Genomic DNA, 15140 nt, shown 5'->3' with positions numbered 1-15140 from the left:
ATCCACTAGAACATTTGAGTCATACTGGTGGCCACACATTTAAATAAAGAGCCCTCGATTGTCAGTTGCTTCTCAGTAAGGAATGCAGGGGGGGTGGCGATGAATAGGAGTTGGCGTGAATCCATTTTTCACCAGTCAATAAACGGTGTGGGTCAACATGTCTTTCATGTCTGTTTTGAGAACAGCTGTGGGGAGCCACAGTCTAAGTTTCCTGTAGAAGGCCTCTCTGATCCCAGGCTGCTAAACTAAGGATAATCACAAATGAGCTAAGCCGGAGTTCTACACCCACCCCCTCCGGCTACTCACTCAGCTACTCACTGTCCTTAGCCTGCACCCCTCCCCACCCACTCCACTCCCAGCTCCTCAGCACTCAGCAGCAGCACCTGGATGTCCAGGAGTTTGGGAGCACCCAGTCCTGCCTCCTTGCAGGCCCATGGACTCTCAATACTTCCTTCCAGACTCCCCTGTGCTGCACCCCAGCAGCAATTGGATGTCCAGGAGTCAGGGAACCCCAACTTCAGCCTCCTCCATCTTAGACTGAATTCTTCCAACCCCTGAGTGGTGTCTTGGTGCTTCCCTAAAACCCAGAACCACACTGGATGGCAGCAGAACAGGGAGACACAGTCAAGCACTCCCTGAGTTTCATCTCCTCAGCGGCATAAGGCAGATCCACAAAACACAAAATAAAACTTGTCATGGTAACTTGCTACACAGAGGTAGAGAGAGCTGATGCTCAATCCGCCTTCACTGGAAGCACTCTCAGAAACTAGGAAGCCAGGGTCCAGTGCTATGACAAGGACACTGTGTGTGTGTGTGTGTGTGTGTGTGTGTGTGTGTGTGTGTGTGTGTGTGAGGAGTTTGAATAGTTGAGTCTTGTGACATTGCAGAGTAGAAACATGATATTGTCTTAAAATGTATTTCATTATATAGTATAGGAACAGAATTTTAAATTGGTCATCAAATTTGCAATGAATATTACACTCAGACATCTGTTTAATTTTAATTGCTAATAGTTTGATGTTCACGTATAATCTTATTAGAAACTGGGGATGGAGTTTGCATTTTTGGTTCCCCAATGTGTTATGTAGCGGTTTCCTCTGGATTGGAACGGTCCCTCATGGTGGTGGAGGGGAATGGTAAGGAGTCTCAGGAACCCTCCCCAAGGTTATAAGAGCAGCGAACAACTGCTGGGGTAGGAGACTGTTCAGTGATGTAGCTGTCTGCTAGCTGTGGAGAGAACTCAGTGATGTTGACTAAGTTGTCACCCACATTTCAGTGCTGAAGAAACCAGTGTCACCCATGCTCCTGTATGCCACCCCAGTAAAACTCACTGGTTTATCAACCTAGACTTGGCTGGAGGTTTGTTGGTCCATCATTGCCTTCTCTAATTGGGGTAAATAGACATTTCTTCATGGATTCAGAAAGTGTTTCGGCATTGTGGTTAGACCTAATTATCAACAAAATTCACATACATGGTAGGGTCACATAAGGTCAATTTTTCAATCATACAGACTGATCTTATTATGAAGTAAAATGGACTGATTTCTATATGTAATTAGATCTCATAAGTGTAATGACTAGAACATCATGTTTTCTAGTCTTTTAAATGGTCCTATTAAGCCTAAAAAAAACCAAAAAGTTTCACTATATGTTAGGCATTTACTAAAGTCCTTAAATCTCTTAATTCAATTCTTGATGTATAGAATATTCTGTTTTGTGCTCATAAAGAGCTTTACCAAAACTGCTGGTGGACATAGTTATATTTGTAAGGGTAATGTTTATAACCTAGCTTACTCTCCATTTTCACCAACTAAAAAACGCTATTAAGATAGGCAATGTAGTAGGGACCAAAGACACCCACACTCCTGTCCTTGGGTCTGTAAATATTAAGTTACACGACAAAGCCTGCGAATTCAGGTTGTAAATGGAGCTAAGGTTTTCAGTCAGCTGAGTTCAAGATGGGAGACTATTCTGATTCTTGGAATAGGCTCTGTGTCATCAGATGAGTCCTTAGCCAGAAAAGGGGGAGCTAGAGATGGCTCAGAAGTTAGGAGCACTAGCAGCTCTACCAGAGAGGCAGGGTTTGATTCCCAGCGGCTCACAGCCGCTGTGAGCCCAGTTCCAGGAGATCCAATGCCCTGTTTTGGCCTCTGCAGGCATTGTACTCATGTACATACTCCTAAAGTTGAAAAGTTTTAATGAGAGAGGAAGGCAGAGGGGAGGAAAATCAGAGAAGCGGTGTGTGGCGTGAGAGGACTCAGCCACCATGACTGCTTCTGAAGATACAGGAAGAGGCAGCAAGTTGGGGGAAAGAGGCGACATCCTGAAAGAGGAAAACGACAAGGAACGGGACTCTCATGTGGAACCCCCCTCGAGGAAGCAGTTCACCAGAGATCCACTTCAGATTCTTAGTCTGTATAGCTGTGAGGTAAATAGTTTTATATTATTCTGTAAGTCAATAAGATTAACGCACATAGAAAACTAGTATTAGCTGTACTAGAATATAGCTGCTCCATTCAAATAGCCATGACCCCACCACATTTATTTGTATCCCCCCTCTCTCTCTGTGTGTTGGTATATTTTGCTTTGTTTTTTAAGTCAGATGTTAATTTATATGATTCTGATAGGCATTCAAAGATTTTGCCTTTTAACACATAAAAAGTGATTTTTTTAGCAAGTGAATTGAGTGCCTGTCATACCACAGAGTAACTGCTGTAGGTAGGAATGCTTCTTTTACTGATCACCTGTCAAGCTCATGGCTTTTGAAAGTAAAACGTAACAGTTTTTACGAAAGGGAAACAAAACACTTTGGCAAGGCACTATAGGAGCAGCACCTAAGGAGTTTGTCACTCAGGACTGACACCACTTTCCACCAACTCTCCCATTCCTTAACCAAAATAACTCCCAGAACATAAGAACTGGGAGCCTGAAAAGGATCCAAAATAATTGCCCAGTGTTATAGGAGCAGTCTATGTGTGAACGCAGTCATGAACTTGAGTTATTCTAAAGTCTGCCAGGTTTCCCTCTGTGAGCTACAAGCGTTATAGGAGCAGTTTGTGTGCGAGCACAATCATGAACTTGAGTTATTCTGAAGTCTGTGAGGTTGCCAGCGTCGGCAACACACCCAGGGCACGATCCCTGAGCTTGCAATTTTTGACTTCAGAGCCCCATCTTGTTCTAGGGTCTGCACGCAGCAATGGGCTCATATGAGCATATGACGTAAATGCACGTCTCCAGCGCTGTGGTAACTTTCATCTTTCCTCCCTGCCAACCCCATTTGGCTCATCTATATTTCTTTCTCCCACCTGGTTCCTTTAAACATTTAGTGAGGGTTATTACTATTAAAGATTGGCCAGCAAAACAAATATTTCAGATGAGTTTAAGATGCCTACAATCTTGATTTACGTTTTCTGACTGGTTGCTTGGGGTTGCAGAGATCAAAAATGGTTTTCCCCTTTTTTTGTATCCAGAATAAATTTTCCCCTGTTTAGGAAAAAGGAACAAAGTCAACCCCTGTGCCAGCTGCATTCAACATGATCTGTTTTTCTTGTTCCAAGCAGCATTGAATCCCCACCCTCTGCCCCCAACCTCCCCACGGCTTCATTTTCAGATATAATCTGACAACTTATACAAGCAGATGCTTATGAACATATGGTCCTTAGCTATGTATTTAGCATCCTTTTATTTCTGAGATTACAGTTTGGGGTAAGAACAGCCTTTGTGTGTTCGCAGTACTTTGAATGAGAAAATTTAGAGGCACCCTTGACGGGACTAGACATTGCTTTTAAATGCTTTATTTGGCTGAGAGTGGTGGCACTCAGCTGAAATCTCAGCACTTTAGGAGCTGAAGCAGGAGGATTGGGAGTTCAAGGCCAGTCTGGGATACATAGTGAGACACTGTCTGGAATGGAAGGAGGGAGGTTGGGCAGGGGGGAGGGAGGGACAGAGGGACAGAGGGACAGAGGGAGGGACGGAGAGAGGAAGAAAAGAAAGGGAGGGAGGAAGGCCCATTAATTCTGTGTCTAGTGAGAATAAGCCATTGTTCTGAGTGCTGGCATGTCACATGTTACATTCTTCCCTGGTCCTGGCAACTTCTATTATCCCTTGATAGCCCTGATGTCGTTGCATGCTTCACACTCCCACAGCTACTGTGTTCTAAGCTCAAACTCCCATTAGCAAGCCACTCTGGTAAAATCATGTATCTCCCACAGTATTAGAGCTTGCTGATGATTTTCATGCTGCTGGTAGCCGTTGGTTTTGATTCCCAGGGGTGATGCTCCCGAGCAGGGCTTAGAGACAGGAGCCGGGCATAGCATGTCAGCTGACAGCTGTCAGCCAGTCCTTTGTTGCTGATGGGTCACCTCTGGAAGAGCACTGCTGGCATCCTGAGAGCTTGTTAGAAATGGAGAATCACAACTGACTGGATCAGAAGACGCATTTAAAACAGATCCAGTGATTTGTGTTCGTATTAAAGGATTTGAAAAGCACCAAGCTAGACTCTAAGCCCTGCCTGCTATGGTGTCTGCCTTGTTCATCATACCCACTTCCCATTGACTAGCTTTGTGATGATTCTTGTTTAGTATTTATTGAATAAAAGGATAAATCTGGGTGCTAAAAGGAGTACTACTTTTTGATATAAATTATATGTCAGCATGCCTTTCTGGTAAGGATGAATTTGTTGAGACAAACATTGAGACAAGTCGGCAGAACATGTGTGCTCAGTATTCTCCTAAAATATATTTCTCTTTTTTCTTGAGGAACATCATTGACTAATTTATATACAAGTCTAAGGTATATGCCAGAAAGGTGGAAAGTGCTGAGTGTCTAAGACATGGGGACATGACCCCTTGTGCATCTTTCTAAGTTCCCTGGACAAAGCCTCTCTCCTTACAGATACCTCTAAATAATACCATAATCCAAATAATACCATACAGGCCAGCAGCAGCATAAACGTGTGCTTTTGTCTGAATGACCACACCCAACTCTTTCGCAGAATCATCCTCCCTGCTGTATTTTAAAGTGCATTTGCCTCTAAGAATTAAAGATGTTAAAGGGGTTTGGGGAATGGTGTGTTTGTATCAGTGGAATCCATGATAAATAACACTTTCCATGTCAAGATGTAAGCAAATACAGCTTGGTGAAGTACTCCTTATTTTTTAAAAATTATTATTATTATTATTTTAGGTAATAGACTTATGAGTACCACTCTAAACCAACTTCTTAATGTGATTTTGTGAGCACGTAAGACAGAGTTAGAAGCCGAATGAGGCATGGAGAGTATTGTCAGATGAGAGAAAAACTGTAACATCTGTGGTGTGCAAACATTGAAGCTGACCTAACACTGTGAGCAGCAAGTTGAAAGAGGCTGAGAAGAGTCGCAGGCTACCTGGGATCCCCCAGTCAGCCTCAGCTATCTGCTGCCCAGTGATTCCCATAAAATAATGCTCTGTGGGGCTGAGATTCTGTGGCCTGGTCTCCAGTAGAAGCTCAGCTGCTCCTGGAACAATCATTCCCCCATGCACGGCAGTGGCGCATCCTGACTTGTTGCATGTATTGAGCTAACTAGCAAACTGTAGGAAGGACATTTGAGAGCCGTCTCCATAGATGCTGCAGCAGGTCCATCTGAATTAGTTCTTGTGCTGGAGATGAGTAGGGTGATGTTCTGATAAAAACTCCAGTTTAGATCAGTTCAGGGTTTTGTTCCAAATTACCTTCAATATGTTCAAAGCAAAATTGCTAAAATCTAGAATATCAACAGAGATTTCATAAAATCACCTCTCAAGCCAAAAGCTGTTAATACTCTTAAGAGGTTGGAAACCAGAGAATTCTTTCTCATTTTATCTTTCTTGTTATTGTTAATTTTTACTACTTACAAGGTATGTAGAACATGGGTAAAATGTTCTCATCTGTATAGTGGAAAATTTAACAATGTCAAATTGTAGGGGACTAAGGAGGCTATCAAGCTTAGCACAGGGCTTGAGTTGGAAAGAGCACTCAGTAACCTTCCATGAAGAAGTATAATTAGCGTCAAGCCAAGATTCAGTATTTTCTCAAGTTCCAAATAAAACTTTAGAAATTATCAGGGATACTTTTAGTCACCCAGAAAACTGACTATAATTTATTAGGGTCTTCATTATGTGAATTAAGTATACTCTGTAATAAAAATATTTTATTTTTTTCACTTCTGAAAGATATAAACTCAATCAGCCTGGCTAGTTCCACTTGTCAAATTGTGGCCGTAATGATGCCCATTTGGGCCAATTAGTTTAGCAACAAGAAAAAGCATTTTCTTTGTCAGGACCTTGGACAGCGCCCAGGATTCCTGCCACGCCCATGCAGGTGTGCGCGGCAGAGCCAGTGGCGCTCTGTGCGCCAGGGCAGGAAAGCCAATCTACTGGAATGTGCTCCTTCTCTCAATCAGCAAGGCCCTTGTTATGCCCAGTACAAAACTTGGAACAGAGCTCTTGGAAGGAAGTGCCTCTGCTAGCCATCTGGAGTTCATATACTGGCAGATAAAAGTTCAGCTACTTTCCCTAAATGCATTATAAATGCAAATGTATTTTGTGCTAAGGAGCATAATAAGAGCAAGATTGTACACCGGTTTTCCCCCTGGAGTCTCATTTGGGATTTAGGGCAAATCCATCAGATTAAAATGCAGAGCTTGGTAGGATCTTTGCAATAAAAATATTCAGCCAATTCAAGCAGTTGTTTTAGTGAAACTCTCTGCTGTGGGTTTATAATGAAATCGGGTGATTTGCCTGATACCTTGATCTGTATTCTCCAACTCAGTGGCCATGTGCACAAGTGACCTCCTGCCTCCAGGCAGGCTTCTCTGAGTCGCTTCTATTATTTTCTCCTTTACTTAGAGTATGAAGAGGACTTCATCACTCTCCTTCCCCATAGTGTAGATTTCTAAGATAGGGAATATTCAAATGAGGATGCGATTTTCTGCTCTCTTTGGGAATGTACCTGGTGTTTGAATATTCTAGAAATGATTTCATATGCATAGCTTTCACATTTGATTCATATCACAAATCTATCGAGATAAGACAAATCACATACTACAGAAGGGCATGCCCTAGTACTGATGAAAACTTGTTCAAAATGATAGTTTTTGTAATTGTGCATCACAAAGTTATACAGTATATAGTATTTAGATACTTTATAGTTTATATGAAAATGTAATATTTTGTTTGTTTTGGTTTTTTGGGTTTTTTTTTTTGTTTTTTTCTGGTTTTTTGATTTTTCAAGACAGGGTTTCTCTGTGTAGTCCCAGCTGTCCTGGAGCTCACTCTGTAGACCAGGCTGGCCTCAAACTCAGAAATCTGCCTGCCTCTGCCTTCCAAGTGCTGGGATTAAAGGTTTGTGCCACCACTGCCTGGCTAAAAATGTATTTTCTTAATATAATTTTATTCTTTGAGCATTCAATGTATTTTGATCAAATACATCTCCCACTCCCTATCAGTACTTCTTCCAAATTCTCCCACATCCTCCTCCCAAAATCATGTCCTCTTCAAAAAAAAAAAAACTCACTGAATGTGTTAAGTGCTGCCTATGTGTACATGGATAATGGGTGACCCGCTGGAGCAAGGTCAACGTGTCAGGGTCCACACCCCTAAAGAAAATTGCCTCCCCCATCTGTTACCAACTGTCAGTAGCTCCTCAGTTAGGGGTGAGAGCTCCTGTGCCCTCTGTCCATGCTGGAATGTTGACTAGGCATGAGAGTAACTGCAGCCAACTCTAGAGTATTCCAGCTATAACAATAGAATCCCCACTCCTTAAGTGGGGGAGAGGCAGAATTGTGGTTAGAATGCTGGTGTCGCTTGTAGTTTGGATCGGCCCATGGAATGGGAGTGGGTTAGGCCTGTGACATTAGTCATCTTAACAAGATGGAAGGTCTGAAATGGCTGCTCAAAAGGAATTTAGGCTAGATGTGGCACTCTACCTTACCGTCTGAAGCTCAACCTTGTCTGTTCCCCAAAGTAAAATAACCATAACCCCCTGAGTCTGATCACTGGGTGACTTGGTGTGTGTGTGTGTGTGTGTGTGTGTGTGTGTGTGTGTGTGTGTGTGTGTGTGTGTTGGGTATAGGCTTTCTAGATTACTTACTTCAACTTCTAGTGGAGATTTAGACAGTATCTGTTATTTTAGACTCTTGCTTTAGAAGATCTTGAACAAAGGTTCTCAACTATCCTATGCATCAGAATCTCCTTGAAGGCTGGGGCAGCACATTGATGGGCTAGTGGTCTATGGATGCTGGCAGGCCCTGGTGGATACTTTACAACCTTGTGTTAAGTGATATCACATGAGTATCTCGAAACTAGCCACGGTGTGAGTTTCTCTCCCATGAGGAATGGGTCACTCAGTGTTTAGCAGCATGCCCCTGGCAGAGAGCCGCACCACCTAGACCTTCTGACTCAGCAGGTCTAGATAGAGCCCTGGAATTTACATATCTAGTGTACTAATGGTTTCTCTAGCTTCTTAGTTTCTTCCCCTGATACTCTGGTAAAGTCATCGGGCAAGAGCAACTTAAGGGAGAAATGGTTCATTTTTGTCCTGCAGCTCCAGGGTTCAGTTCATCATTGTGCAAACGTCACGAGCTTGAAGCAGCTTGTCATGTTTCCTCCATGGTCTGGAACAGAGTGATGGGTGTTGCTTCTCAGCTCCTTTCTCCTGTTTCCACAGTTCAGGACCAGTCTTGGATTCTGCCTACAGTGGGCGGGTTTTCCTCTTCAAGACAATCCCCGTGCATACCCAGGGGCCTGCCTTGCAAGTGACTTTAGATATTATTAAGTTGACAGTTGAGATAAGTCATCACAGCAGGACATGTTAACTTGAGTGCATGTTAATGAGTATACACTAGAAGAAATGTGTCTAGAGCAATCCTAGATAATTCAGTAGTCACTATCTATAGGTGGTTTAAGACCTCCAATTACTATTTCTTATTTTTTGCATGACCAGTTGTTGGTCTCTGTGTTAACTGCCATCTACTAAAAAAGAAACTTCTTAGATTAGGGTTGAGAGATGCACTTTTTCACTTCGAAATTTTACACTTAAAAAAAAAAAGGGGGTGGGGGTGGGGGAACAGCATGTTTCTGTATGCCCCTAGTTTCCTCTGGTCATAACCCTACCTGACATAAAACAATATTGAAACCCCAAAAAGTAGCTCAGGAAGATACTAACAACTCAAGAACAGTGGTTGTTAGATCTTATGCTGCCCTACCCTGCATGCTCAGGTATGCTGTTCTAGGGTCCGGCTGAGGAGTTCACATTGTTTTTAACTGTATCTCCCAGCTCCCTTCTAACCTATGGATTCCCTCATTGTCTTCTGTGACCTTGGCATTTTCTGACCTCATTGCATATTTTGTAGACTGTCTGTATGGCCTTTGCTCATAATGAGACTGAGGTTATGTCTTCTGGTCAAGATGACCATGCGTCTGACATGGTGTCCTTCTGAGTGTCCTGTGGGGCCACTTGATGTTCATCTGCTTGTTTGCTGCTGGTGCTAACCTGGAGACCTTGAACATGGTGATATCCATTGTCCCTGGCTATTGAATGATCTCTAGGTTAGCATTTTTCCAGCGTTCTGATCCAAGGACACCTTTACACTCTTGAAAAACCATTCAGAGCATGACAGAACTTCTTCTCTTAAAAAAACCCACTAATATAGATATGTGCTGTGCCAGATAGGGAAACTGAGACCTCAAAAAACAAAACAAAAATGTAGCAGGCATGTTTAGGGCTAGGAAGATGGCTTAGTTGGTTAATTGCTTGCATCAGACCTGAATTCAGATCTCCAGCACCTGAGTACAATACCGGGCATGGTAGCAGGCATCTGTAACCCAGCACTGAGCCAGGGAGAGGGAGTAGACTGGGGGAATGGAGACAGGAAGAACCCTGGAGCTTACAAACTAGCCAGACCTAATCTGTGAGCTTCAAGGTGCAGTGAGAGAGAGAGCCTGCCTCAAAAACTAATGTAGAGAGTGAGTCTTATATAGCCCACTAGCCTCCATGTGCGGATGCACACACACACATACACACGTGCAATGCTCATTCCCCTACAAGTACTACACACACACACAGTCATTTAAAGGAAGAGCAATGGACCTCGTTCATGTTAACAAAGACAGCATATTTCTCATGAAAATGAACTGTTTTCCAAAATTAAAAAAGAATTGTTATCCTGTACTTTTGCAGATTTTCCTAGTTCCTCTAAGAGAAGGCAGTTGTTGTGTGTTTGGGCCTTTGTTATATTAGATGCTGTATAGTCTCTTGGAAACTCCAGAAACTTGAAAAGGGCAAGTGCTATGAAATATTAAAGGTTTGCACCCCCTGCTTGAGGCAACCCAGGAGCTCCCAGGGGTCCCTGGACCACTCTTTTGAGAACTGCTGCTCTAGGAACAAAGAAGAGACACTAAAAGAGGGGGTGTTAAATATTCCAGGAGATCATGAATAATTTTTCTAGTCATACTGCTCTGTTAAACAATTTTTAATAATCCAGAGAAGGATAATGGATCAGTAGGAGCCCATTTTGTGACCAGGGTACTCTAAGGTAAAAGCTCTTCTTATTTAAATTTCATGGGTGTGAAATGACTAATAAGCAGAATTAATGTTGCTGATATTATTGGAAGCATCCTAAAAGTGTGCAGTCTTACTGTGAGGGTGCACTTTATGCTGTCATCGACAGCATTATATGCGCTAAGTAGGTAGCTGAGAGGTTGAAATCGGAATTGCTTGAGAGAGTCTCCTACAGGGATGTTTATGTGGCCAAATAGTTCTCTGACTTATCTGTCTCTCCCAAAGAGTTGGGGAGTTTCTAAATCAACTACCCAGATGCCTGGCTCCAGCATGTGCTAGGCACAGAACTTTCTCATCATTGAAGAATCCCATGTAAGATGCAAATGATCTGATAATGTATTTTGTATCACTCTTCACTTCTCAAGTAAAGGACCCTTGAAGAGACAGCATCGGCTGAGTGGAGCCCATACATTATAGCAGGTTCATTTTCAGCTTTTATCAAACAGTGGGAGGGATGGCAATACTGACACGTGTCCCTGGTAGAATTTCAGAAAGTATCTTTAGATACATTGTTGTATGTTAGCATTGATGAATTGAACGCACCACTATCTCCATCTCCGCGTATCCAGTAATAGTCTTAAATGAATGCATTCCTGTTTAGTTTGATTCTCTTTTGGGAAGATATGAAATTACTTTTAGCCGAATGGTGTATGAAAAATTAGGTGCATTTGGGCAAATGCATTTAATATGCAGATGGAATAAACACAATTCTACTTGAGTGCACAATAAAAATACCAGTGATCTGGAATTTGTATTTCTTGCTATTCATCTCTGTCTCTTCCACTCTATATGTATTAGTGCCTACAGAGTCCCCTAGGGCCCCCTTGCTACAACCTGCCTAATCCAGACACTGGGCTCTAAATTGACTCACACCTTACTGTACTGTCGCTAAAATTAATCTTCCTCATTATTCCTAATAGTTATTTCCTTACATATGTGTTATGATTTGTTTACATGCTTGTATTTGCTGTGCTTGGGATTGAACCCAGGGCCTTAAGCATGCCAGGCCAACAACCGAACTCACATCTGGTTCCATTTTCTTTTATCTCAATTTCATTATCTTAATGTAATTTGCATTAAGTTTTATGCACTTACTTTCTATGTGTGATGGCATATGCATGTATGCAGGTGTATGTACATGTACCCGTGGTGTCGTTCTCAGGACAAGCTCTCTCACCAGCTTGCAACCATGGATGAGAGCTGGCTGGCCCGTGAGCCCAGGAGATCTTTTCTCTATCTCCCCAGTCAGGAAGCTTTTGAAATGAGGATTCTGAGAACTGAACTGGGGCCCTTGTGCTCACAGGCCAGGCACTTTACTGACTGAGCCAAATCCCCAGTTCCAGCATTTACCTTTTCTAGTAACATTAAGCGACTATCACACCATTTTAAACTAATTTTTGTTTATCTTCTAGATAGAATTACAAAACAGTTTAAGTAGAAGAACCCACAGTGTTTGTCAAAACCTTTCCCTTATATTTCCTTAAGAATCTTTCATCTTCCCTATCTTGTAGTTGCATGTATCTGCCCGATGTCGGTGTGTATGTGTGTGTGTGTGTGCTGTTTTCTGTTTCTTTTTCAGTATGATAAACATCAAGTGAAGAAAGCTATGCACTGTAATGAGATGCATGACACGGGCATGAACTCTGAGGTCCAGTCCAGCCATCCCAGTGTCAGCTGAGGATCATAAGATCAGGTCCCAGCACTGTCAGCTGTGAGATGGGACGTGATGCTGTGCTGTCTTGCACACTTGTAGCCCTCCAGTTGTCCGGGTCTATCAAGCCATCGCTGGTCACCTGCAGAATTGCCCTTACTGACCGCTAGTGCATCCCCAACTACATGCTCACTCCGTCTGCTACCAAAGTGATCTTTCAATGGGATTATTTTAGAGATAGGGCCTTATCCTGCCTCCATCTCCCAAGTGCTCAGATCACGGGTATTCTATTAACTACAAAGCCCAAGTTTATGTGGTGCTGGGGATAAATTCCAGAACCTCGTAGGTGCTAGACAGAGCAATATCAACTGAGCTACTCCCCAGGCCCCAGTTTAAATGTCAGCTTATTCTCCCTTGAACTCCAGATATAAACAAGATCCTACATGTTGTTCTTGTTTGTATTTGCACCCAGGGCCACCGCACACAGTTATACCTGTGTGTACCACATTAGTACCAGTGACATTATGAGAACATCAGAACACGGAATGTGCTTCCTGGAGTGGGATGGCTACGTGTTGCTGTGGAGCTCTGCTCTCTTCCTTCAGAGAACATTTGTTGGTACACAGATAGTACCTATTACATGTAATTAAAATATGCTGTATGTAATGCACACACACACACACACATATGCATATAGTGAAATTTTTGCAGTCCATTGGTTGTGATTTTCGTGTGGAACTCTGTGATTGATCCTACTAACACACACAATTGGTCATTTGTTGCCTGTGTCTCAGCAAATGAATATTTGCTAATGAATGGCTTTGGTAGCTTATGTGTGATGAGTATTGAAAGCCCTTTGCAAGTTAAGATGACGATGATAACTATCTTTATGGGAATGACTAAAATAGGAACAAGATGATTAAAATATGTCTACATTCTACTGTAATATAAAACCTAAGACTTTCCAGGAAGGTATGACAGTAAACAGATCCACAGGTCAATATGTAAAATCCAAACACTTGCCTAGTGTTCATGTAAATTTCTTGTAGAAAAATGTTCTTTTTCATTTAGTAAAAAGCATATGTATTTAAGTAAGTAACACTGGAAAAACTCCTTTTGGAAAAGGGTAGTTTCCTACATAAATGTTATAGTAAATTGAAAAAGTAAACATATAAAACATTAAATAATGAAATAATGTATTGGAGAATAATTTTCTAATCTTGGAATATGAAATTTCTTTATAATTATGACACAGAAAATAAATGCTAAGGGACTAAAACTTCCAACCAACAAATGAGAAAATGAATAGACAGTTTTCAAAAATAATATAAGAAATCAAATGAACAATAACCAATTTCAAATGGGTCAATATCACCCAGATACCATGGCAATGCAAATTACAAGTGCTTTGAAATACCTCCTCTCCCCAGTCAGAATGAATGTCATCAACAAATCTGAGGACAGGTGTTGGAGAGGGTGTGGAGAAAAAGGTAGACTTGCTCACTGTTTTGGGGGTGTAAATTAATACAGGCATCATGGATATATGTTTATATATTTCTAAAGAAATTAAAGATAGAGTGACCACAAGACCACACTATTTAATGTTTTCACATATACCCAGAAAACCCCACACCATATCATAGAGGTATGTGCACCCCACCCCACATTTATTGACTCTAGAAAAATAGTAGAATCAACCTAGTTGTTCGTCAGCAGCTGAATGGATATGAAAAGGAACACATGAGTACTGGTGAGCCCAGAGCAAAACTACGGTTTACAGATCCGCAGGAAAGTGGACACATCCGGAATGTGTAACATTGAAGGTTCTCCACCATGTGTGGAATCCAGAATCATTCAGATTGTATAGTACTGAATGTTCTCTGTCATCTGTGGACTCTAGACACATTCCGAATGTCTAATATTGAATGTTCTCCTTCACGTGTGGGATCTAGCTGATCACGCGTGTTGATGTGTAAACAAGTGTACGTGTGGGCACAGCATAGCATGATGAGAGAGAACCAGGAAGGCAAGTGCAAGGGATGAGGGAGGACTGGATGCAGGTTACAGATGTGAGCTGTGAAAGGATAGAACACGAGCTGGTTTCCTAGTTCTAACTCTGTCGTGGAATGTTTGGGGGAGGTTGGTGGTATAAAATGTAATGTGAAGTTCCAGATGGCCCACTCCAGATTCCTGTTTTAACTGCATAGAAGGTCATTGGGTTGCATATGTTTTGTATCCAATTAATATGGGTATGTGATGTTTATTTGCAAGTTTTTATAATAAATTTTATTTGTAACACAAACCCATAAAATATAAAAGACATACAGAACTGTGTATATGGATGCAAGATGTCTTTATTATATCTATAAAGTAAAAGATATAGTAAAATGAGAATATATCAAGTTAAGAAAATATTTTCAGTTCTTATAATTCATATATTTTTGCATTACATAAAATAGAAAATTTCATATATATTTCTTTAAGTAATTAGAAAAATTGAGAATAGCCCAACAGAAAAAATATGGGCAAAGAAAATCACAAATTTCATGAAGAACTACCACAACCGACTAAAGGTGGTTTGACCTTACTAAATATTGACTAAATAGAAATTTTACCCTGTGATATCACATTTTATAAAACTGTGATTATACAGTGTTAGCTGAAGTGTGAAGGAACACAGGATTATGTATACACTGTTGCTAACATGATCTATTTTTAAGGAAATGTACATTTTTAAAGTTAATATTTGTATTAAAGTCCTTTATTTTTTGTGGGGTCACTTTGTGTTGGTTTTCTGCCATAACTGGTTGGGTATCACCAGGAATGCTTTCCTTGCATATGGAGCAGTGGGTTGCTTCCTTCTTGACTTAATGATTCCTAAAGGATTGCACATAGAGTGCTTCTGTGGTTG

At 41.5% G+C, this 15140-nt stretch overlaps 1 protein-coding gene across 12 annotated transcripts in view; it reads left to right on the top strand.

The window, feature by feature from the left end:
* Positions 1 to 15140, top strand: part of Nek11 (NIMA (never in mitosis gene a)-related expressed kinase 11) — a 233369-nt gene that overhangs the window by 116749 nt on the left and 101480 nt on the right. Inside the window, exon 13 of one of the 12 annotated variants that reach the window (XM_006511685.2) lies at positions 12702 to 13208. The exons of the other annotated variants lie outside the window; for them this stretch is intronic. Coding sequence (XP_006511748.1) covers positions 12702 to 12757 — 56 coding nt within the window. The 3' untranslated portion in view covers positions 12758 to 13208. Of the gene's footprint in view, positions 1 to 12701; positions 13209 to 15140 lie in introns of those variants that run through there. 12 annotated transcript variants of the gene reach the window in all.

The sequence above is a fragment of the Mus musculus genome, chromosome 9 (assembly GCF_000001635.26).
Source record: "Mus musculus strain C57BL/6J chromosome 9, GRCm38.p6 C57BL/6J".
NCBI lineage: Eukaryota > Metazoa > Chordata > Mammalia > Rodentia > Muridae > Mus > Mus musculus.
This window is presented reverse-complemented; position numbering and strand designations above follow the sequence as displayed.